General features: G+C 47.4%; 1 protein-coding gene across 1 annotated transcript in view; it reads left to right on the forward strand.

Annotated features, from left to right (window-relative positions):
• The first annotated feature begins 1,337 nt into the window (after nt 1-1,337).
• GRIN2A (glutamate ionotropic receptor NMDA type subunit 2A) overlaps nt 1,338-22,570 on the forward strand; it is a 358,615-nt gene continuing 337,382 nt past the window's right edge. Inside the window, exon 1 of the mRNA XM_008696891.2 lies at nt 1,338-1,766. Within this exon, the coding sequence (XP_008695113.2) occupies nt 1,353-1,766 (414 nt within the window). The 5' untranslated portion in view covers nt 1,338-1,352. The remainder of the gene's footprint in view (nt 1,767-22,570) is intronic.

Genomic DNA, 22,570 nt, shown 5'->3' on the forward strand with positions numbered 1-22,570 from the left:
GGAGGAGCACCAGGGGGCGCTGCGGCTCCGTGCTCCGCGGTACTCACCCGAAGAGTGCCTCGGCCAGAACGAGTTCTCCCCAACTTCCCCTCGCTCCGGCAGCGCCAGGCCCGAGGGGCGCGCGCCTGTGCACGCGTGCACGACTGTGCCGGTATTTGCAGGCACGCGCAGTTGTGCACCTGGTGCGATACATGTGTGTGCACCGACTGAGGACGTGTGCGGACTCCGGATGGCGGTGGGCACCGCTACGGTGGCCTGCGGCTGTGCGCAGAAAAGCGCGCGTGCCTGTGAGGTTGTGCAGCCCACTGCCCACATGCCCCTAAGACTTGGTAACAGGATCTGGGGTGAAAAGCCTGGGGAAGGGCTGTACAGTTCACGTCCGTCGGAAAGCTGCTTAGGAGCCTACCTTTCCCCCACGCACGTTCTCTGCCAGCTCCCACGCGCCGGCCCACGGGGTCGGGGGACGCGCCTCCTCTCCCCTCCGGGATTCTGCATTGCTCGTGGCGCGCGTGAGAGAGGGCGTGTGTGTGCCTCTGTGTGTGTGCGCCTGTGTGTGTGAGCGTGTGTGTGCACGCGCGTGTGTAGGGGGCGGGCCCTGGGGCCCGCCTTCTGTTGAGTGGAAATCGCTTTACCGCCCCTACGCGAGGTGGGGCCCGCCCTAATTTCCCCCCAGGCACCCGGGACCCTGGGGCGCACAAGTGAGTGTCCTCAATCCCATGCATTTGGGGGGTACCCTGCAAGAGAGGAATCGGGTCTGCCCCGGGTACCCTGTGGAGCCAGGTCTGTGCTGCACCGGGCGGGTTCACGGCGGCGGGGGGGGGGGGGAAGCGTCAGTCGACTAGTCCAGCTCGGAGCCGGGCTGCGGAGTCTCAGCACCGCCTCCGCACGCGGGGGCTGGTCTGTAGTTCGCTCCTCCTGAGTAGGGGGCGGGGTCGTCTGCACTAGGCAGGTGGGAGAGGGGTGGGTGGATGGTTTGCTCTCGGCGCCTACGCTCAGGGGCTGTGGTCCACAGCTAACTTGGGGGTGTGGTGGGACATGTGGGCAGAGTTAGGTATGGAGAAGCAGCTGCAGACAGGGGGTGAGAAGGAGGTTGGATGCAAAGATGAACTTGGGGACAGGGATGGAGAATTAGCTCGGATTGGAGTTGTGGGTAGAGTTGGGTCGAGGGATGTCGGTGGCATCAGGAATGGGGCATAATGGAGTCAGTGATTCTGTCAGCTCGCTCTGGGGATGGGCTCTATACCTGGCTCCTAGAGCCAGGGGCTGGGGCAGTAATCCCTTTCCTCTAGAACCCTTGCTTCCCGCAGCCCTGACTCTCCCTCTCCACCTTGCAGGGACCGTAAGTGGCGACTATGGGCAGACTGGGTTATTGGACCCTGCTGGTGCTGCCGGCCCTTCTGGTCTGGCGCGGTCCGGCGCAGGGCACGGCGGCGGAGAAGGGTCCCCCGGCGCTGAACATTGCGGTGCTGCTGGGTCACAGCCACGACGTGACGGAGCGCGAACTGCGAAACCTGTGGGGCCCCGAGCAGGCAGCAGGGCTGCCCCTGGACGTGAACGTGGTAGCCCTGCTGATGAACCGCACAGACCCCAAGAGCCTCATCACGCATGTGTGCGACCTCATGTCTGGGGCGCGCATTCATGGCCTTGTGTTTGGGGACGACACCGACCAGGAGGCCGTGGCTCAGATGCTGGATTTTATCTCTTCACAGACTTTCATCCCCATCCTGGGCATCCATGGGGGCGCGTCTATGATCATGGCTGACAAGGTAAGTCGGGGAGGTGATAGGCTGCTGGGACCCGCGAGTGTACCAGTCATACCACAGCCACCACAGGTCTTTGGGAGCCTCTGGCAAATGTTTTGATCTGAAAAAGAGTCGTGGTCACTGGCCCTGGTGAGAGCCAGGTCCTGCCTCTCCAATCCAGAAATGAATGGAAATGCCTTTTTCCTTGGTTCTTAAAGTGGGGTACTCAGAGGCACCTTGGGTGTGCCAGGAAGAACTCAGAAAATGCAGATGTGTAATGGGATGGTGGAACGGTTGGAGGTTTCCAAATAGTGCACAGAGGTGAGCGTGGGGACACTTGCAACACTATGGCTCATGTTTCTATAATATCGGTTTTACCCAATTTGTGGGAAAATGTCATTTTTTCCCTCTGTGGTAAGTGACTAAAACTATTTTTAAAACGATTAAATGTGGGTATGTTATGGAATAGAATGCATAGTTTTTAGGTCAAGCACAAAAGGGCAGAGAAACGTCATGCTTCCACAGACTGTCCGCAGTTGGGGGAAGAGGGGTAGAGTTTGAGAAGCCCTGGGCTGGAGGTGCCCAGGAGAGTGTTCCTCTAAGGACTGAGTAGAGAGAACTGACCGCAGACCTTGAGCATGGAGGACCTGGCATTTTTGTACATGTTCCCTGAGTGGGGCTGACTGGGGCAGATGGAGGGGTTGCCTCCCTAGGATGGGTTTTGCTATGAAGTTGGAGAGTGAAAGAAGGTGTGTCCACATCTCTTGGCTTAGAATGAGAGTAAGGTCTTTCTGTGGACCCTCTGAGAGTGTTGGTTTGGGGAAGAGGAGAGAGAGACTTCCAGACCGGGGTGAAATGTTACGAGGGTCTGACTTGAGTGTCATGCAGAAGCGGAGGGATGGAAGAGGGTCAGAAGGGAGAAGCAAAGTGAGGAAGGAGAAAAACCTGGAGTCATGGGTGCACTGTATCTCTAAGCCCCAGGAAAGGACTGGGGTGGGTTAGGAAGGGGAGCAGGGGGTGCGTGTCCTTGTGTGCCATGGTCCCCCGCCCTGAGACCTTCTTAGAGTGTGTTCCTTAGATAACAGGAGACATCCTAATGGAGTGAGCAGACATTTGTCAGAGCACTTTCCTTCTGACGCTCTTAAAGCACTTTTATAAATTCATCAAATCAGATTCTGCCTCTGCCTCAGCAATTCCCACCAGCTCCTTTGGGAACAGTATTAATTCTTTCAGGTCTCCTGGGCTGCAGCACATTCAGCCGAAGTATACAACCGATGCAGTATCTTATTAAACATTGATTTTAAATGGTTTGCAGCCTAGCAGAATTTCTACGTGTGGCCGAGCATTTTCCCCGCCACCTTTCAGTTTTGGGGGGCTCCTTTCTGGAATGAAAAAGGTAGGAAACGGCTGTGCCCTGCCACCAGTTGTTCGAACCAGGAAAGGTCTTGGAGTCTCCTAGAGCATCCTACAACTTTCAGATGAAGTGCCTGAGGCATAGGGGGCAGATAATGGCTTGGCGGAGGCCACACGGTGGACAATGGAACTAGATCTGTTTTCTGTTCTCAAGCTGTGATCTCACATTCCAGCAAATCAAGCCTATCCTTTAACTTTGTCATCCCATCTTCAAGAGGGTCAAGGAATTACTCTCATTTTATAGGAGGTTATAAACCATGGGGAGGTTCAGTGAATCAGAGCCTAGGGCTTGTGCATAAGGAATGACCAGCCCTCTGACGAAGGCCTGAAGAAGGAGAACTGCAGTTTCTAGCAGGGGTTTGGAGTGTGAGTTTGGGAACTAATATTACCACCGACCCCTCCTCCCTTCTGAAGTTTTGACCAAAGAAGCAACACACAAAAGACAGTAGCCATGTTGAAAGTAAAATCTATGAATTGACTAGGGCCCAGCATGATCAATGGGGAAATCTGGTGAAATCTGACTTGGAGAACGTGTCTTGAGGCTGAGAGGGCTTTGCTGCAGGTGTGTGGCTCATGCTCTTACCTGACTTACGCGTTGGACTGGAGGCAAAGGAGCAGGAACAGAGAGTGAGCTCATAGTTGAGCACTCATTTGATATACAGTGACCCTGCCCACTGTGAATGTCAGGCTCTGACCTACTCGACCAGCAGCTGCTCCTTCCTTAACAGGGTGTTAGAAAGGGAGCTCTGTGGGTATGGGTGGCAGCATCCTCCGCTTCTGTAGAATGAAACTGCCTTATGGGGATTGGACAAGAGCATGACCCCACTTAATAGTACAGAAGGAAAAGGGAATCAAGAAATGGCAAGAGGAAAAGGAGAAAGGACATTTTCAGAGAAGTCAAGATTAGAGAGAGTTGTAAGAGGGGACGAAGGGGAGAGGAAGGAAAATGTAAATTGGTTTGAAAATGGTGAAGGGACTTGGTTGCTCCTCATTCTTGTCAGGACTTGCCGAGTTGGTCTTGGTGGTAGGGAATCAAAGAAGTGAGCGCAGATAATGTTGGGGTATATGTTGGGCCCCATGTGTGGGATGAGCAGGTGATGTTGAGAGGAGGTGGGTTAAAGAGTGGTATTTTGAGAAACTTGGATGTGTTAAAAAAAGAGATTGTCTGAGATGTGAACAGCCCTTCCTTCCATTAGTAGCACTTCTAGTTGGCTTGTGGCTTTGCCACCTGTTTCTTTTGGAGCTGAACGCCGAATGCAGTTTGTTTGGCTCCGAAGAAGCAGCCATGAGACGTTGCCTAAACCTCTACCTTGCTTGGTTGAGTGTGCCAGTGGTGTTATGGGCACAACGTCTGAGTCTCCCCAGACTGAAAAGGCCTTTCTGTCTCCCCCTGAGATGATGTTCATTTGGTAAAGCCCAGAACATACTTGTGTTGTTTTCACTTCCAAATTGGTAACATGATAGTTGATAGTGTCCCTGTGGATAGGAATGGTAGTTAATCAAGTAAATTCAACACCTCCCCGCCCCACCATTTTTACCTTCCCCTCAGTCTACTTGATCCATTGGGAAAAAAAGAACAAAGCCTCATAATAACTGAAATGTGTTAAGTGGCAGATTTTTGTGGTGTTAATTTACAATACAGATGCTAATTTTTCCTTCTATGAATGGGTGGTCTTGAAATATAATTAAGTTAGAGGTGAAAATAATGGTTGATGTAGAAAAAGTCCTAATCTTATCTTGGTTTGGCCATTTTGAATGGAATACACTCTTGTTGCAGCAATAGCCCCTAATAAATCAGGCATATGCTCTAGACCTTCACGTTTCTACATGGTGTCCTCACATCCTCCACCCTCTCCTCCATTTCTCATGGCTCCATGGGGGAAAAGGCAAGGTTAGATCTTAGCTGCGTCTATCCATGTCGGTACTTCTTGGACTTCACTTCATATGCCATTTCTATCCATACCTCATCGCCTCTACTAGAGTGTAAGTTCCTTAGGGACAAACTTTTTTTAAAAAAAGTGTATTATGTGTGTTTGAGATAATGAATACTCCTTCTCCACAGTTTATAAAAATAATGTTTCATTGTAGGCTGCTTAGAAAGTATATTAATGTTTAAAGAAAAAATAAAGTTCTCTGCTCTAAGTTCTGTCACCAGGAGTAACCACAGTTGGACATGTGGGTCCATTTCCTTTTAAGCTCTATTTAGTTAGTTATCAGTTCAGGATTATACTGTGTATATGGGATGGGTTTTTTTTGTACTTTGCACTCTGTGGGTTTTTTTTAGTCAGAAGATCCAGGGTTTTCTTTAATTCCGGAAAAAATCTCAGCCATTATGTGTTGGATGTTTCCTCTCCAACATTTTCTCTGTTCTCTCCATATGTAGTTTCTTGATCAGTCCTCCAGGTATCTTAAATTAAACACTTTTTTTCAGTTCTCTAGCTCTCTGTGCAATGTTTGGGAAGGTTTCCTCAGTTCTGTACTCCAGTTAACCAGCTCTTTTTATTTGTATCTGGTCTCTTATTTTGCCTATCTGTTGAGCTGTTGAGTTCACCATATTTCCAAGATGAATAATTGGCCCCTTTTTATACCTTCCTGCTTTTTTTGTTTTATAAAAAAACCTCTTTTCACTTTGTGAATGTAAATCCTTCCTCTGTCCCTTTGAAGATTAAAAAAAAGTACTGCAAAGTCCTTCTCTGATTGCTTTAATATCTTTGTTTCTTCAGGTATGAATTCTTTCATTTTGTAGATTCTGATCATTGGATGTCCTCATATGTCCTCTAATTTTTGTTTGTGAATTTTTAAGGTGATTTTATGATTTATTCTGCCCTATGTCTGCAAGGGTATGTGCTTTTAAAGTAAAGCTCATGTCAACAGGTAAGCTCAGAGCTCTCTCCCTGCTCTCTATATCCTGTGGTACAGGCTTGGGTCCCAGTCTCATGTAAGTTACTTCATTTTGGCTCCTTGCCACAGACAGGGGCATCCTTTTTGGCCGTGACTCCTAGCAGCATGATTCCAGGTACAGTTTTCTCTCTTATCCCCTGGGTAGGTGTTGGGACCTCTGCTTCCATGGCTCATGATGAACCTATCCCCCATGAACCATGTGGCTTTGATTCCTACTTGAAATTGTAGAGTCCCATCTTTTGATTCATTTATTTTCAGGGAGTCCTCTTTATTTTTGATCTGTGATTCCCTTTTCCTATTTCCAAGCAGAACTATGTAAATTTTAAAACATCTAAAGATTTATCTATAAATTCTGTGTCTTAGGAGCAGAAGAGAGAGGTTACTGACTATGTTCATTCTGATTTTGACCCAGTTATATTTCACATCCTGCTTTTATTTTTTTCAAACTTGATTATGTATTCATGGAATTTTCCCTTATTGTTAAATAGACTTATCAAATATTATTTTATTATTTATTATTATGTATTATTTGTTTATTTAAATGCTTTTTAAAAAAGATTCTATTTATTTATCTGACACACAGAGAGAGAGCATGCGCACAAGGAAGGGGAGTGGCGGGCCCAGAGAGAGGGAGAAGCAGGCTCTCTGCTCAGCAGGGAGACCAATGGGGGACTCGGTCTCAGGACCCTGGGCTCATGACCTGAGCTGAAGGCAGACGCTTAACCAACTGAGCCATCCAGGTGTCCCCTCAAATATGATTTTAAATGGCTGTGGAGTATTCTGTTTATACCATGATTATTGAAACTAATATTTCTATTTTTCCACCTGTAGTAAGGTTGACTTCTGGTTCATATGCATGTTCTTTTCGGCACCTTGTGCTGATTTTGCCCTTTGTATTTGTTTCTTGGTAAACGTTTGTTGATTGAATGAATCAAGTTATAGGTTTTGATGGCAGCTTGCTGCAGTTTCCAGATGAACTTACCACACTGTGGTTTGGGGCTTTCTATGCGGTATTTGTTCTCTAAATGCTGACTGATTTCAGAGGCGTGTGCAAAGTTTCCTCTTCTTTCTAGTGGGCAGGTAATTACTAGCCGTCCTTGGGATTACCAGAAATTGGGGGGTTCCATACAAAAGGCCCGGATGGTGATGCTGAGTAATAGGTCATCAGCAGGAGGTGGAACTTTCTCTTATAACGTGGCAGCTCCGGAGTTTGGCTGTGAGTGAAACACTGAAAGCTCATGGAAAGGGCAGACACGCACATCGGAATGTTGGTGGAGCCCACTCAGCTCCCGCTATGGAGACATCGGGTAGTTCCTGAGAGAGTGGGGAGGCCTATCTTTAGCCTTTGCGATGAGGCATGTCAGATGCAATCATCTACTCCTCCTTACATAAGTCATCGGAGAGCAAAAGACATCACCCTGAAAGCCATGACTAACTTTCCAAGTGGCCCTCAGGAGTCATTGGTAATTGCCTGGACTCTGGATAGCTGTGTTTTGGTGGGTTCAGAGGGGGCAGTGTTCATGTTCTATTTGGTAGCCCCAGGTGGGAAATGCTTCTCTAGATGGAGTGATGGGAGCAGGGGGCTAAGGAGGCTAGGGAGGGAGGCTGAAAGGGGAGAGAGTGAGAGAAGAGGAGAGGAGAAATACAAATAGCATCTTGGGTTTGTCATACGGAGTGATGCCTTCTGGTAAGGCCATCATGAAAACAAGAGGTCATAATGTCATTACCTGGTGTGTTTTGTTTGTCCTGCACTGCCTGTTTATTATTCAAATTTGAATTAGTTGCCAGCATTAAAGTTAAGAGGCATCACATTTTTTTTTTTAAAAATCTGAATTTCATGCTTCATTGGAAAAAGTCAGAAGGCCAGGGAACACCGGTCCCATCTTCCCCCTCGGCAGGCAGCGGCTGGCTGGAGATGACTAGCACCCGTACCCCTGCAGGCCAGGTGCTCTTCCTTTGTTCGTTTCTCCACTTGCCCACTTCACTCATTCATTTTAGAGACTTGACCCTGAGGGCATTGGAGTTTGGGATCCCCGATGTAGGTGAAGAACATAGCTGATCTTTATTAGGAAAGCCTTCCCTGGGCATTCTCGTTCTCTTCCAGGGGCTGCTTCTTGGTAGGTGGAAATTCCTGATGTGAACGTGGCCAGGCTGCTGTGCTCACTCTGCCATCACTAATGTACTGTAGCACTTCTGAGCCCACAGGCCTTAAACCCTTCTCAACACGGTTCTGCAGGAAGCCACTCCCAACCAACTGGAGTCCGAAGGCCCCAGAAAACCCTGGACAAAAGGTCCGAGGACCTAAATTCCATTTCCAAAAAGCAGTGTGACCTGGAAAAAGGCCCTTCAGCTTTGTGGGCCTTAGGCTTACCTGCGAAATGAAGGTTGGGGTGATACCATCTCTGAGGCCTCTTCCAGCTCTGGGAATTGTATCACCTTCGAGAAAAGACCCACAAGAAACATGCCAAAATGTGAGCAGGGATAAACTCATGTCATTGACTCATGTCAATCTTTGAAATGTCAGTCTATCATGGTTAGTAAGTTGAACCTTTGAGTTAGGTTGTCTGGGTTTAAATTCAAGCTTTCACTTACTGGCTGGGTGATCATGGGGAAGTTCCTGAACACCTCTGAGCCTCAGGGTCTTGCTTGTTTCTGACCCCAGCCTGCCCTCGTGTCTTCATTTTTAAAAAGGGAGACAGAAATAGTACCTACTTCATAGAGTAGCTCAGTGCTTGGCTCATAATAAATACTCCAGGAACGCTCCTGGTATCGTGTCTGTATTTTATAGCTTTTATTTTTGTCAAATGCACATGCGCTTTTTAATCCCTGGAGAAATGATGAAGGGTGATGTGGGGATGTGATGGTGAGCCCCACAAGAAAGCGGGGATGAATCCTATAGAACTCTTAGAATTGGACAGTCCAACATGATCCGATTCACTTTCCCTTAATATGAATGTGAAGAGGACTATGAATTTCCTGGGACAAGAAGGCACTTTGAGTTCTGCAGACTTGCCGGGGGCTTTATCCTGGCACACTGAAGGTAAATGTTGCCAGGGCAGCAATGACCTCAAGAGGAGCCAGTCTCAGTGAGCTTTGCAGTAAATAACTCCCCCGATCGGACCATATGTTTGCACCCGGGCTTAGGGCTTCAGGGTGTGGACAGACACAGTTTCTCATTTTGTCTCTGCCAAGGATAGAATAACTCAGTGATAGCCCAGGGAACCTGGCAGCCCCAAAGGTATTTGATTAAAGAACCCTTACGTGCTTATTCTTACGCTCTTATTTTATTGCCCTCTCAAGTTAATGACTGTGAATCCAGCTGGTTGAGGCAAGGGGCTTAGATTCAAGGACAGTCGATTTTGATGTTAATATTTTGGTTGTCTTAACCAAATTGATTAAGATGTTGGGTGATGAAATTAAAATTCAGGGCTGTCTTTCCGGATTGACGTGAGGGACCCATGCTACAGACTGCACTGGAAGATTTAAGAAGAAATGTTACTCTTGCAGGAAGGGGGAGATGTAGCTTTTAAACTCGAGAATGATTTTTGCAAGGGTCATGAACTGGTGGACTGCCTGCTGAATCTGCCTCAGAGATACATTAGTATTTTATTTCGCTAATATAGTATTTAAAATGCTTGAATTTCAATGTCCTTGCTTCCTGTTATCGCACATCTACTCAGATTCACCCATTTATGTTAGCTGCATGGTCTCTGCAAGCATTTGAGATTGTGATCTCCAATCACAGGGATTTTGCTTATTTGCTTGCTTGTTTTGGACCAGATGCACAGCAGATTCTAAGTAGTTATATGGCTCTTAAAAAAGTGAAGGTCACATTTCTAGAAATAGAATGGGCAAATCAAGAGAGGCCATAGCTCCATTATACCTTCTCTGTTGTTAGAGCCTTCAGCTGCAAATAATAGAATGTTTGACCAATGGTGGCTTAAAAAATTAAGAGTTTTTTGTTTAACAAGGAGCCCCAGGTCTGATTTAGTTGTTCAGTAACCCATCAGGGACTCAGGTCCTTTTCATTTTTCAATTTTGCCTCTCTCAGCTGTTGTTTCCTCTTGGTCACAAGATGGCTGCTTCTGTTCAGCCATTACATCTTTAGACACCAGCCTTCAAAATGGGAAGAAAAAGGAGGGGAAAAGAAGCTTTCTTCTAGGCCCTCCCTTCTTCCATTAGAGTTGATGTCCCGTTACATTTCATTGGCCAGAACTGGGTCACATGCCACCCCTTGAACATCACTGGTAGAGATTAACAGTCAAGATTGTTTTCCAAGAATGGATAATTGCCACTGATGCAAAACTTGCTTCTGTTAGCAGACGTGTAGGAGCAATGGCTAAGTGGTACAATTGATGATGTCTCCAGCAACACAAACACCATGCTCTGTAGACTTGACCTTGTTTTGGGGGATAATATTTAAAGATGGATGTTGAAAAACTACAGTGTGTCCAGAGGCAGGGCCTGCAGGATTGCATAGGATCTAAATGACATATGGTAAGAGTCTCAGAAGCAAATATTTAGGGAGGTTCAGCGTGGAGAAGGCTCAGAGAGGATATGAAAGATGGGCTGTTATGGCATAGAAGGCTTAGGCTTTTTTTGTTTTGTTTTGGGGACAGAACCAAGGCCAAAGGATGAAATTATCAGGAGTAAAGTTTCAGCTTGATGTGAGGACTAAGCTTTGGCAATTAGGTCCCTGACTGCAGGCCGCGATATTTCATAGAATAAGGAGTGTCTGTCAGGTGTGGCTGAGCTGAGAGTGACTGCCGTCTATCCGGAGTGGGGTGGCGAGTTGGACTCCTAGTGGTAAGATTGGATGGGGTCACCGCTGAGGTTCTTTCTAAATCAGAGACTCTGCACCTCTCAAATCTTTAAACTTTTTTTTTTTTTTTAAATCCCCAAGTCCCGGTACTTTAGGCCCTAGGATTTGGCTGAAAACCAACATCCTCACTTTCTGCAAGCATGTGAGTAATTCAGTATAAATTTGCCCGGCTTGGGGGAGGAATTCATGATCCCGGCATCATCACCTCAAATCCCCAAAGGACTTTACATCATCCTGAAGGGTAGACAGTATTTGAAAAGCAGAAAACCTATGTATATATCAACTCACACACACATATATAAATATAAACATAAGTAGGTCAGCCGGCGTCATATTTACTAGTGGGAATATTTTTGGCTAAGAAGCACAGCTACCAAAGACAATGTTTAGAATAATGGCCAACAATCTCCAAATGGGGAGCTTTTGCTACTGCATCCAGTTAATCATGATTACTTATTGAAGTATACTCATGTTTTTGCACACGTTATTGTAAGAATACTTTCATATTCTGAAGAGAGAGCCAGAACCCTCTCCGAATTTCCAGTTGTCAATTTTTTCTTTCTTGTCTGTTGTCCTGCATGCATCGTGAGCATTTCCTTACGGCAGTAATGACTCTGGGTGGCAGTCACTGTTTACCTACTTTCTCTGCTTCTCCTTCACATCTCCCAAGAAAAAAACAAAATCCAGAATTGCTTTCCTAACGCTCTGTCTTTGCATTCCAATTTTACAACGTGCCATGTGATGGAAATGGATCTATTCTAATTACTTATTTATTAGAAGTAGGTAAAAAAAAATCCAAGTAATTATAATACAGAATTCAAGAGAAGGAATACTTGCGCAGTTCATGCACGGCAGCTCCTCAGATGGGTTCCTGTCCGCGGAGGTGACCGTGTTACCCATTCAGGGAGGAAAAATGTGAAATGGGAGCGGCAGTGCGTTGCCATTGGTAATGTTTGCTGGAGTCGGTATGTTACAAGGACCTTTTCTTCTAAAGTCTCAGTGAGGTGGAAGAGGTTAATCATCTTGCACTGGTCCCCAACTGTGCTTGTTTCCCCAAAACAAAATAAAAACCTGCTCTAGAATATAAGGGGACTTCTTAAAATCACTGGCACCTCAATGCTAGGCCCACATACTCACCCAAGGAATAGAAGATAATTTGGAATGAGCTGGGGAGGAAGTCATGATCATTTTATACGCTAATAAATCTATGGATCCGCCCCACAGGCGTGCACGTGCGTCAGCATGCATTCAACATGATAAGCATGCAATTGTTAGGGGTTCCCAGGTCCTCTGAAACCCATTCTTTGGGATTGATTGATTGATTGATTGATTAGTATGTTCATTCTCCCAACATTTATGGAGCCTGTACCCTGTGCCAAAATGTTCTGCAGCTGTATCTGTGATCGGATTATCTGCTTTGATGTGCATCTAGCTGGAGGAGACGGGCAGGTGAAGCCCAGAGTGATGCATCTGGGATTGGGGCAGCCCCGGGGGGCTGTGGGAATAGAGCAGAGGGGCACCTCATCTGGAGGCGGGAGGGCGGGGGGCTTGTCAGAGAAGGTGCCCCGGAAGGCTGGGTTCTAGAGTCGTGTTTGAGAACTCTGGGCCAGAAGAGGCTGGCCTTGCACGTGTCTGCCCCCACGGGTCACATCCGTCCTCGGCGGTGGCAGACAGTGAGCTGCGGAGGGGAAGAGGCTGGCTCATGGAGGCCCAGACGCCAGCTCACAATCTAGGCCTTTCCCTCCCCTTAACGTGCTCCTCCAGGCTGCCAGGCTTGACTGTTGTTTTGATAGCTCCTGAATTTTCCTCTGGATGGCAGTTCTCACAATCAAAACATTGAGCTTTTCGCCGATTTCTGTTTTGTTGTCACAAATGGCTGGATGTCTCCTGCTCTATCTTGTCTCTTCCAAATTAGGAAACTCTAGCCGGAAAGAGTGAGTGGCATTTGAAATCCATATTGTCTTGCATGTCTGCAGTCCTAGGGCTGAAAAACAACATATTTTCTATATTTTCTGGACGAATTGTTTTAAAGCTATTTGTCGGGCTGAGGAAATGTAATATTGGTTGACTCGGGTGAATGGAGCCAGCACACGGGGAGAGGGTGCCGAGCTCTAGAAACTGACAGGCTTGCCGGGGCTCTGGCGCCAGGTGGCCGGCAAGGCTTCCCCCCACAGAATTCTGGAAGAGGCAGCGCCCCCCGCCCCCACCAGGGTCACAGTCCAATTGCACTTGAGTTAATTGCTGTTGGTCTCGCCCTGGTTAATTGATACTCATTTTTGGTACTGTGGTTGTTTCCTTATTTTTCGTTCCTTTGTAAAGCTCTTTGGCAGCATTCAAAGAAACACTTTTACCACGAAGAATTCCAAACACACCCAAAATCAATCGTGTGAGCCGTCCCGTCCCCATGACCTGGCTTCTTTTTTTACCAAAGCATGACCGGTCTTGTTTCAACTCCAGCCCCCACGCTGGGTCAGACCTTGTGCATTTCACCTACAAACATGTCGCCATACATCTCCAGAGGATAAGGATTTTACAAACTGTTAGAAAAGAATAGGCTCGGCTAACATAAAAGTCATCTTAACAGAGGTACAATTTAGAGGATTTGAGAGATCAAAAGACGTAGAAATAAAATAAAAATCACCTCTGACGTCACCAACCGCAGACATCTACTGTCGCCATTTTGGTATATTTCCTTCTAGTCTTTTCTATACGGGCTATATAAACCCATATATGTATCGATAATAGAATTTCACGAATAGCTTCTAATTTGTGTTCTCTCACGAGCATTGCAGATTATTTGTAAGCATTTTTACCTGCTACCTTTCCCATTCCACGGACACATCATGATTTCCTTCGTAATTTAGATTTTTTTTCACATTTGTTTTTGTTAAAAACAACACCTCCATGAACGTCTTCATAATGAAATGTCTGAGTTGCAGATTATTCATTTTTTTTAAAAGATTTTATTTATTTATATGAGAGAGAGATAGTAGGGGGGAGGAGCAGAGGGAGAGGGATGAGCAGACTCCCTGCCAAATGCAGAGCCCTATGTGGGGCTCGATCCCAGGACCTTGATATCATGACCTGAGCCGAAGTCAGACGTTTAACCGACTGAGCCACCCAGGTGCCCAAAATGATTGGTTTTGAATCGAATCCAAGGTCTGAGATCACTGGGTCACTGTGCATGAAGAATTTTAAGGTTCATGATGCATCCTGCTAATTGGTTTCCAGAAGGATTGGACCCCTGGACACTTTCAGTAGCTATGTTGAAGTGCCTCCCTCACCTCACTCTGGCCCGCACTTGAAACAAAAGTTGTCCTGATGGGTTTTGTGGAAACGTTACCTCATTGTCTTAATTTGCATCTCTTTTATGGCACCTGCTGCGAAATGTATTTTAATTTAGTCAGACTTTTATATCCCTAGGTGTTGCACATCTTCACCTCTTTGATATTTCTCATTGTATAAATGGAAAACCTCAGAAGATGATGGATTCCAATACAAAGTACAGTGAAATAATTTGAATTTCTAAAAATAATAAATATTTTGAATCCTGGCAGGGAGTTCTGTGATTATTCATTCTTAGTCACCAGGCATTGCTCAGCCATTGTGTCTGTATCAATGTTGCTTCAAGAATTGCTTTACAATGTAAGATTTCCCAGCAGAAAAGCATTTTGTGGGATTTGACTATTAGGAGATGCCAGGAGACGTGATAGAGAACCTCGTCCTAGTGGGCCTGGGATGTGCTCGTGTCACGGGCTTTGTGGTGAACTGTAGGGACATGGAGCCACAGGTTGTTCCCTTCTCTACAAGAGCGAAGGTAGGGTGACGATGTGACAGTCGCTTCCCTGTGATCTGAAAGGGATAGCATGTGGGCGGCATGGAATAGCTGTTCTTTCCCATGGCGGGGGTGAGGGCAGTGAAATGAATTTTAAACGAAAGTTGAAGGGATTCAGGACTGATATTAACGGATGTGGGGGGAATCTTCAAAATATTTAATTACTGGTACAGAATGATCATTAGTATGGACTGAATATTTGTGCCCCCCACCCCACAATCATATGTCGAGATCCTAACCCCAAGGGCATGGTATCGGGAGGTGGTCCTTTGGGAGGGGATGAGGTCATGAGGGTGGAGCCCTCATGAATGGGATTAGGGTTCTTATAAAAGAGACCCACAGAGCTCCCTCACCCCTTCTTCCATGTGAGGACATGTGTGAAGGTGGCCATCAATGAACCAGGAAGTGGGCTGTCAGCTGTCATCAGACACTGAATCTGCCAGTGCCTTGATCTTGGACTTTTAGCCTCCAGAACTGTGAGGAATAAATGTCTGTTGTTAATCACCCCCCCCATGCACCCCTCTGTGGCATTCTGTTGTAACTGAGACAATCACAACCCAGGAGAGCAGACACCCCTGGAGCCCCTGTTGGGTCAAGTGTTGGTCCTGTAGCTCTGCTTGTGAGAAGGTTCCTGAGGGAGGGGCTGAGTGGCAGAGGGACTTGAAGACCCTGGAGGCTGTGGCCATTCACTGTCGAAACCAGAGCATCTCGGCGTACCAACCAGAATGGTTGTCCCCGCATATATCAGCTGGACACCAGACTAGAACATGACTGATATCTCTAATGTCTTCTGTGCCAAAGCGTGTGCAGTGGGTTCTCCTGGAACTGTCCAGAGCAGGACAGAGGGACAGAGGGGGCTGTTTCCTCTGCCATAGGTCACCTGTGCCATAGGTCACCTGAAATGGGGAAGTGGGGCTGAAAACATGTTGAAGTTCCCTTCCCTAGAATATGGAACAGGAATGTGCTTCTCCTGCTTCCACTTTGTCTCCTGTGAGGTCATTGTCCAGCCATTCCCTACAAGCACGCCTCCCTCCCGTGAAAAGAGACAGGCATGGAGCTGAAGCCAGCTTTAGTCCTCAGCCCCTTGCCCCCTTGTCCTGCAGGGCAAGACCTTCCCAAGAAACTCCCCTTTTCACTGTGGTTGCATGAAAGCATCTGTTTCAGTCTCTGGGTTTGGAGTGTGATGTGGCCATTTGCAGAAGCAAAAAAATAATAATAATAATAACAATCTTATAACTCAGTGGAAATACTCGATAACCTAATGAGCTTTTTAAAGATCAATTTTCAAAACAGGAGCATGGATGTGCCTTAGCTGGGATCACATACTTGATTTGCTGGTAGTGTCTGTGGCTTCCTGTTCTCCTTCAGGACGGGAAACTCTCTATTCCTCACGCATAGAGGTTTTCAAATTCTAATGGTTTCCAGGGGAAAGGGGCACGTCTCTGGCTTCATCTGAGGGTGGGAGGAGCCTGGGGTTGGAATTTATTGTTTGCAAGGTTATGGGCTGAATTGTGTCAGCCTAAAAATCATAAATTGAAGTCCTAATGCCCAGTATCTCAGAATGTGAGTGTACTTAGAGTTGGGGTCTTTGAAGAGGTAATTAAGATAAAATGAGGTTATAATTTAGGGTGAAATGGGCCCTAATACAATACGACTGGTATGGGGCACCTGGATGGCTCAGTCGGCTCAGTCCCCACTTTTGGTTTCGGCTCAGGTCATGATCTCAGGGCTGTGAGACGGAGCCCCACATTGGGCTCCGTGCTGGGTGTGGAACTTACTTAAGATTCTCTCTCCCCCCCTCCCCTCACGTGCACACAACACACACTCTCTTTCTTTCTCTTAAAAAGAAAAATATGACTGGTGTCCCTATATGAAGAGATTAGGACACTGACATGCACAGAGAAAAGATCGTGTGGGGACACAAGGAAAAGAGAGCCATCAAAACACCAAGGAGAGGGGCCTCAAGAGAAACCAGCCTGCCGTCACCTTGATCTTGGACTTGAGATTTCTGGAACTGCTGTATGAGCTGTCCAGTGGGTGGCACTCTGTTTCGGCAGCCCCAGCGGACCAGTCCAGAGAGGTTGGGAGGTACGGGAAGCTTCGTCCTAAGGCTCCTTAGTGCTCTTCTTCTAGTGAACTGGGAGGTGAATGTACCCCTGCTCAGAACCTAGTCCCACATCTATTCTAAAACCAGCTTCACTCTGCTCACAACGGGGTCTCCATTCTGGCAGTGGGGTTCCTGCCTGAGGAACTGAGACCTTGCTTTGGGATCCTTCGTGGAACACGTCTAGGACATCCAGGTTCAGTGCTTCCTAAAACTTTTACTGTAGGGGCTGTGACCGACAGAATAATGTCCCTCCGAAGATATCCCAGTCCTGGACCCGTGAATACATTACCTTATATGGCAGAAGGGACTTCGCGAGGGGCGCCTGGGTGGCTCAGTCGTTAAGCATCTGCCTTCAGCTCAGGGCGTGATCCTGCTGTTATGGGATCGAGTCCCACATCAGGCTCCTCCGCTGGGAGCCTGCTTCTTCCTCTCCCACTCCCCCTGCTTGTGTTCCCTCTCTTGCTGGCTGTCTCTATCTCTGTTAAATAAATAAATAAAATAAAATAAAATAAAAAAGAAGGGACTTTGCGAATAGAAGTTAAGGATCGCCGCAAATGAAGAGATTCTCTTGGATTATAGGGTGGGTCCGGTGTAATCACAAGGATCTTTAGAAGAGCCAGAGAAGGAGAGGTGATGACAGAGCAGAGGGTGGAGTGATTGGCGTGAATATGGAGGCGGTGGCCTCGAGCCAAGGAGCACAGGTGGCCCCAGCAGCTGGGAAAGGCCAGGAAATAGATCCGCCCCTGGAGCCTCCAGAGGGAACACAGCCCCGTTGACACCTAGATTTCAGTCTGCTGAGGTCGGTTCCAGACCGTGGACCTCCGGAGCTATAAGAGGACAAATGCGTGTCACCGTAAGCCGCTAAGTTTGTGGTGATTTGTTGGAAACCGGTACGGGGGAGAGCCTGGTGAACACGTGCTGGAGGCCAGACTGTGCCCCAGGTGGTCTTCTCTCTGCACTTGTCCTTGGAAATTCATGGAGATTCTGCCTCCCATCTCGTCACGTAACTGTGTCGGTGTTAAGACCAAAATAATTTGAAAATGACCTACCAGATAGACGTGTCAATTTATCCCTTCACCGAGTAATCAAGCGAAAGTCATACTCTAGGACGCTGTACCATATTCGTTCCCCGCGCATGTGCGCTGCTGGGCTGGGCCTGCCTCTGTTTGAGAATCCTGCAAGAGTGTGTGCCTTGAATCCAGACGATTCAAAACCTGGCTCCTGAACGTACGAGCTCTGTATCCTTGGGCAGGTCACTTAACCACTCCTGAGCCTCAACTTCCTTATCCATAAAATGGGTTCATAGTAACATCTGTCTTGCAAGGGTGTTGCAAAGACCAATAAGTATCTGTGAAGAGTACCCAGCACATCGCTTGGCACATAAAGTGGAAGATGCCATGCGGTGAGCTCCTGCTGTATACACATCTGTTCTACATATGAGCACTTTTCCTCCCTGCAACAGCATCGTGAGGTGGGTTTCGTTATTAGAACCTGTGTGTGAATTCACACAGGCAGCGGGCGGGCGGAGCCAGGACTGACACCCAGCTCGTTCGGCGTTCTGGCGGGGTTTCTCGGACTCGCACTGCTGACCTGTTGGCCGGCTAATCTCTTGCTGTGGAAGCTGTTCTGTACGTTGCATGGTGTTTAGCAGCATCCCTGGCCTCCACCTACTGGATTCCAGTAGCTTCCCCCACCCCCCCGCCCCCAGTTGTGACATCCCAAAATGTCTCCAGACGCTGCTAAACGTTGCCTGGGGATTACACTGATCCCTGGTTGAGAAGCATGGCTCCCAGGTTTGAGGTCTGCTCCCTGTGCGATACCGTGCACACAGCAGTGATCAGTAAGTAGAGTCATCGTTACACTCGGGGTTCCGCGTCCCTGAACCCTGCACTGCTCTGCACATGTTCCTGTCTCTATCTAGCCGGTGTCGTGGGGAATCTACTCCCCTCTTTGGGGGCTGGTGTCAAGACCAAGAGAGACATTTTGTGCAAGGGCGTCAACACTTCTCGTTGGCTTCTCTGGCAGCTGAGAAACGCTGAGGCAGAGTGAGTAAGGGCACCGAGCAGATTGCAAAAGGCACAGACGCTGGTGTACCTAGGCGCCTAATACGATTTCGAGAGGGATGATTCGTGCAGCTCACAAGGGCCTTACGGGGAGTTGTCTGCACAATTCGTGTGCCTCCACCAAATTCTTCATGAACAATTTCTCTATCACTCTTGGACCTGGATGGAGGGGGGAAGAAAAAAAGTCAAGAAATTCAGGATACCTGGGGAAAAGAAAAGAGAAAAAAACAAATTAATAATGAGCTTTCTGTAAATTTGGGCATCTCTCCAAAATACATTGAGATCAAATTTTATTTCGTAAACGAATCTGTTAACTTTTATGGGTGATTTGGGTTAGTGTGGTTGGTTGGAAGAATTCATTAAAGCAGCCAAGATCTCTGGCTCGACTGCACATAGGAAAGCTTTTGTTCCCGACCATGCGTCCGCCTCCAGCAGTTGGAGCAAAGAATACGAATCCTCAGCTACAGAGTGACGACGTGAGAGATCGAGACAGAGCTCTGATCCCACCTGTTATCAGGAATCCTGCTTAGAATGTACGTTCTAACGAGGGCCCTACAGGCAGCCTTCCCCTTCGTTCCCAAAGCCACATCCGGTATCCTGGCCAGGGCCTAACTTAGAAGCTGGACCTACTCTTGCCCAAGTCCACGTCCCGTCCACTAGTCCCCTGCTGTAGGTCCACTCCCCCCGTGGCGTGTGCTCCCACTTACTTGGTGTGTGGGGACTATACCCCGCTTATATTTATGACCCCATCTATGATCCCATTCCCAGGACCCAGTATGCAGGTTTAGGACAAGGTAGGTGCTCAGTAGATATTTAAGTAAAATAGTGGGAAAGTAGGAAGGGCCAGGGCTGGGACTGTGTTGATTTTCCATGACTGCTGCAACAAGTTGCCACAAACTCGGTGGCTGAGAACAACGTGCTGTCATCCTTCTGCAGCTCTGGAGGGCAGAAATCTGATTCAGGGTCACCGCACTGAAGTCAGGGTGTGGGCAAGGCTGTGCTGCCTCTGGAGGCCGTATGGGGGAATCAGCTTCCCGGCCTTCTCCAGCGTTAGAGCTGCACTCCTGGGCTTTGGCCCCCTCCCCCATCTTCAAAGCCAGCAGTGCGGCATTTTGCCTCCCTTGTCATGTCCCCCGTAAGGACCGTTGTGATTACATTTAAGGCTCACCCAAATATCCATGGTAATCTTCCCATCCCACGATCCTTAATTTATTTTATTTATTTTTATAAACTAACAGACATTTATGTATATATGCATGTATATAGGTGGGCTCCATGCCTAACGTGGGCCTTGAACTCAAGATTCTAAGGTCAAGAGTCACACGTTCCCCCAGCTGAGCCAGCCAGGTGCCCCCCAAGATCGCTAATTTAATCACACCTGCAAAATCTCTGTTGGCATTTAAATAACACTTGCAAATTCTAGAGATTAGGGTCTGGGTATCTTGGGGGCCATGGGTTAGCTGGCCACGGGGGCCAATATAAGTAACTCAGCACAGGTGCACAGCAAGATGGTGCTAGCAAGTGTCCTTCACATCACCATGTTGGTAGCGTGAGCTTCGGTGGGTGGGCTGGGCAAACTCTGGGGCTCAGTTTCCTCATTTGTAGGTGAGGACGTTGGGCTGGGTGTTCTTCCGGCTTTAGCATCTTTCCTCCTCTAGGTGAGCTGTGTGGTGGGAACAGCAGGTCATACTAGGAAATTTGGAGGCTTTGAGTTAGGCAGACCTAGGATGGCATCTGAGCGTCAACATTTTTCCCCTGTCAAAAAGGAATTTTGTGTATATGAAATCATACATTGATAATATATCCTCTTTCTTTCTTTCTTTCTTTCTTTCTTTCTTTCTTTCTTTCTTTCTTTCTTTCTTTCTTTCTTTCTCCTCTCTGGCCCTCACCTTTCCTCATCTGTAAAATGGGACTGGGATTGGTTTAAGTGCCCCTTCTTGACAATGGGGGTCTGCTGCTTCTTGGAGGTCAGGAGTCACTCCAGCTTGTCTGATGATAATCTGCCTTCTGCCTGCTTGGTGTAGGACCTGTGCCCCTGGACAGGTGAGACAGGGCCTCCCTCAAAGCATCTCTGACAGCTGGTCCTCTCCAGCGGTGGTCTCCCTTAGCTGAAGCTGTGTAGATGTACAGTCTGCACTCGTCCCAACCTCTTGCCCGGGTTGTATGCCATTCCTCCATTTGCTTGCTGGGCTCCTCCCCTTGACGTAAAATAGAACATTCTGTACAGTGATTCCCTGAGCTACAAGTCATGCATGAGCCGCTGAACTATGAGCATCTCAAACTGAACCTGCCCAGAACCTGTCCCCTCCTGACGTGTCCTCATACTAGGTTCCCCATCTGTGTCATTGATGGCCCTTCTTCTTCTTCTTCTTCTTCTTCTTCTTCTTCTTCTTCTTCTTCTTCTTCTTCTTCTTCTTCTTTTTAAGATTTATTTATTTTTATTTTTTAGAGAGAGTGTGTGGAGGGGGGGACAGAGGGAGAGGGAGAGAGAGAATCCTAAGCAGACTCCATGCTGAGCGTGCAGCCCGATATGGGGCTCGAGCCCATGACCCTGAGATCATGACCTGAGCTGAAATCAAGAGTCAGACCCCTAACTGACTGAGCCACACGGGCTCCCTCTCACAAGAGCTACTTAAACTTCAGTCCTTCCCATGCCACCTTCATGATTTTTTGGCCATTTTGACTTTGCTTTTTTAATTGTGGTAAAGTACACATAATGGGGCGCCTGTGTGGCACAGCAGTTAAGCGTCTGCCTTCGGCTCAGGGCGTGATCCCAGTGTTCTGGGATCGAGCCCCACATCAGGCTCCTCCACTATGAGCCTGCTTCTTCCTCTCCCACTCCCCCTGCTTGTGTTCCCTCTCTCGCTGGCTGTCTCTATCTCTGTCGAATAAATAAATAAAATCTTTAAAAAAAAATAAAGTACACATAACACTAAAATACGTTGTTGTAACCACTTTAGAGTGAACGATTCAGTGGTGTTTCGTGTCTTCACACTGTTGTACAACCTTCACCTCTCTCTGGTTCCAGAACATCTTCATCAGTCCACATGGTGACCCCATAACCATTAAGCAATCATGCCCCCACTTCCTTCCGGGCAGCCCTGGCGTCCACTAGACTTGCTGTCTCTGTGGATTTACTTATCCCAGATGGAATGGAATCATATAGTACGTGGCCTCTTGTGTCTGGCGTCTTTCACTGAGTGTGATGTTTCCGAGATTCATCCGTGTTGTGGCAGGTGTCAGTGCTGCCTTCCCTTTTATGGCTGAAGAGTGTTCCATTGTGGGGATAGACCCCATTGAGCTTACCTGTTCATCCCTTGGTGGACATTTGTGTTGTTTCTACCTTTTGGCGATTGTGAATAGTGCTGCTGTGAACATTCTCATACAAGTTTTTCTTTGTGTGAACACCTATTTTCATTTATTTGGGTATACATCCAGGAGTGGAATTGCTGGGTCAAATGGTAATGCTATGTTGAATTCACTGGGGGTTGACTTTTTTTTTTCCTTTTCTCCCCGCCCCCACCCCGCCGCGATGCTTTTATTACATCTTAAAAGAAAGTAAATGTATTTAAAAAGGAAATGCCATTCTATCACCAAAAATAGAAACCAGTTTCCCTTGCCATTCATAGACGGCAGCAGTAAACTAACAAATAAATGAAATCACACAAATTAAAACAAACAAATTCC

This window comes from Ursus maritimus, unplaced genomic scaffold (genome assembly GCF_017311325.1).
Source record: "Ursus maritimus isolate PB19 unplaced genomic scaffold, ASM1731132v1 scaffold_2, whole genome shotgun sequence".
Lineage (NCBI taxonomy): Eukaryota > Metazoa > Chordata > Mammalia > Carnivora > Ursidae > Ursus > Ursus maritimus.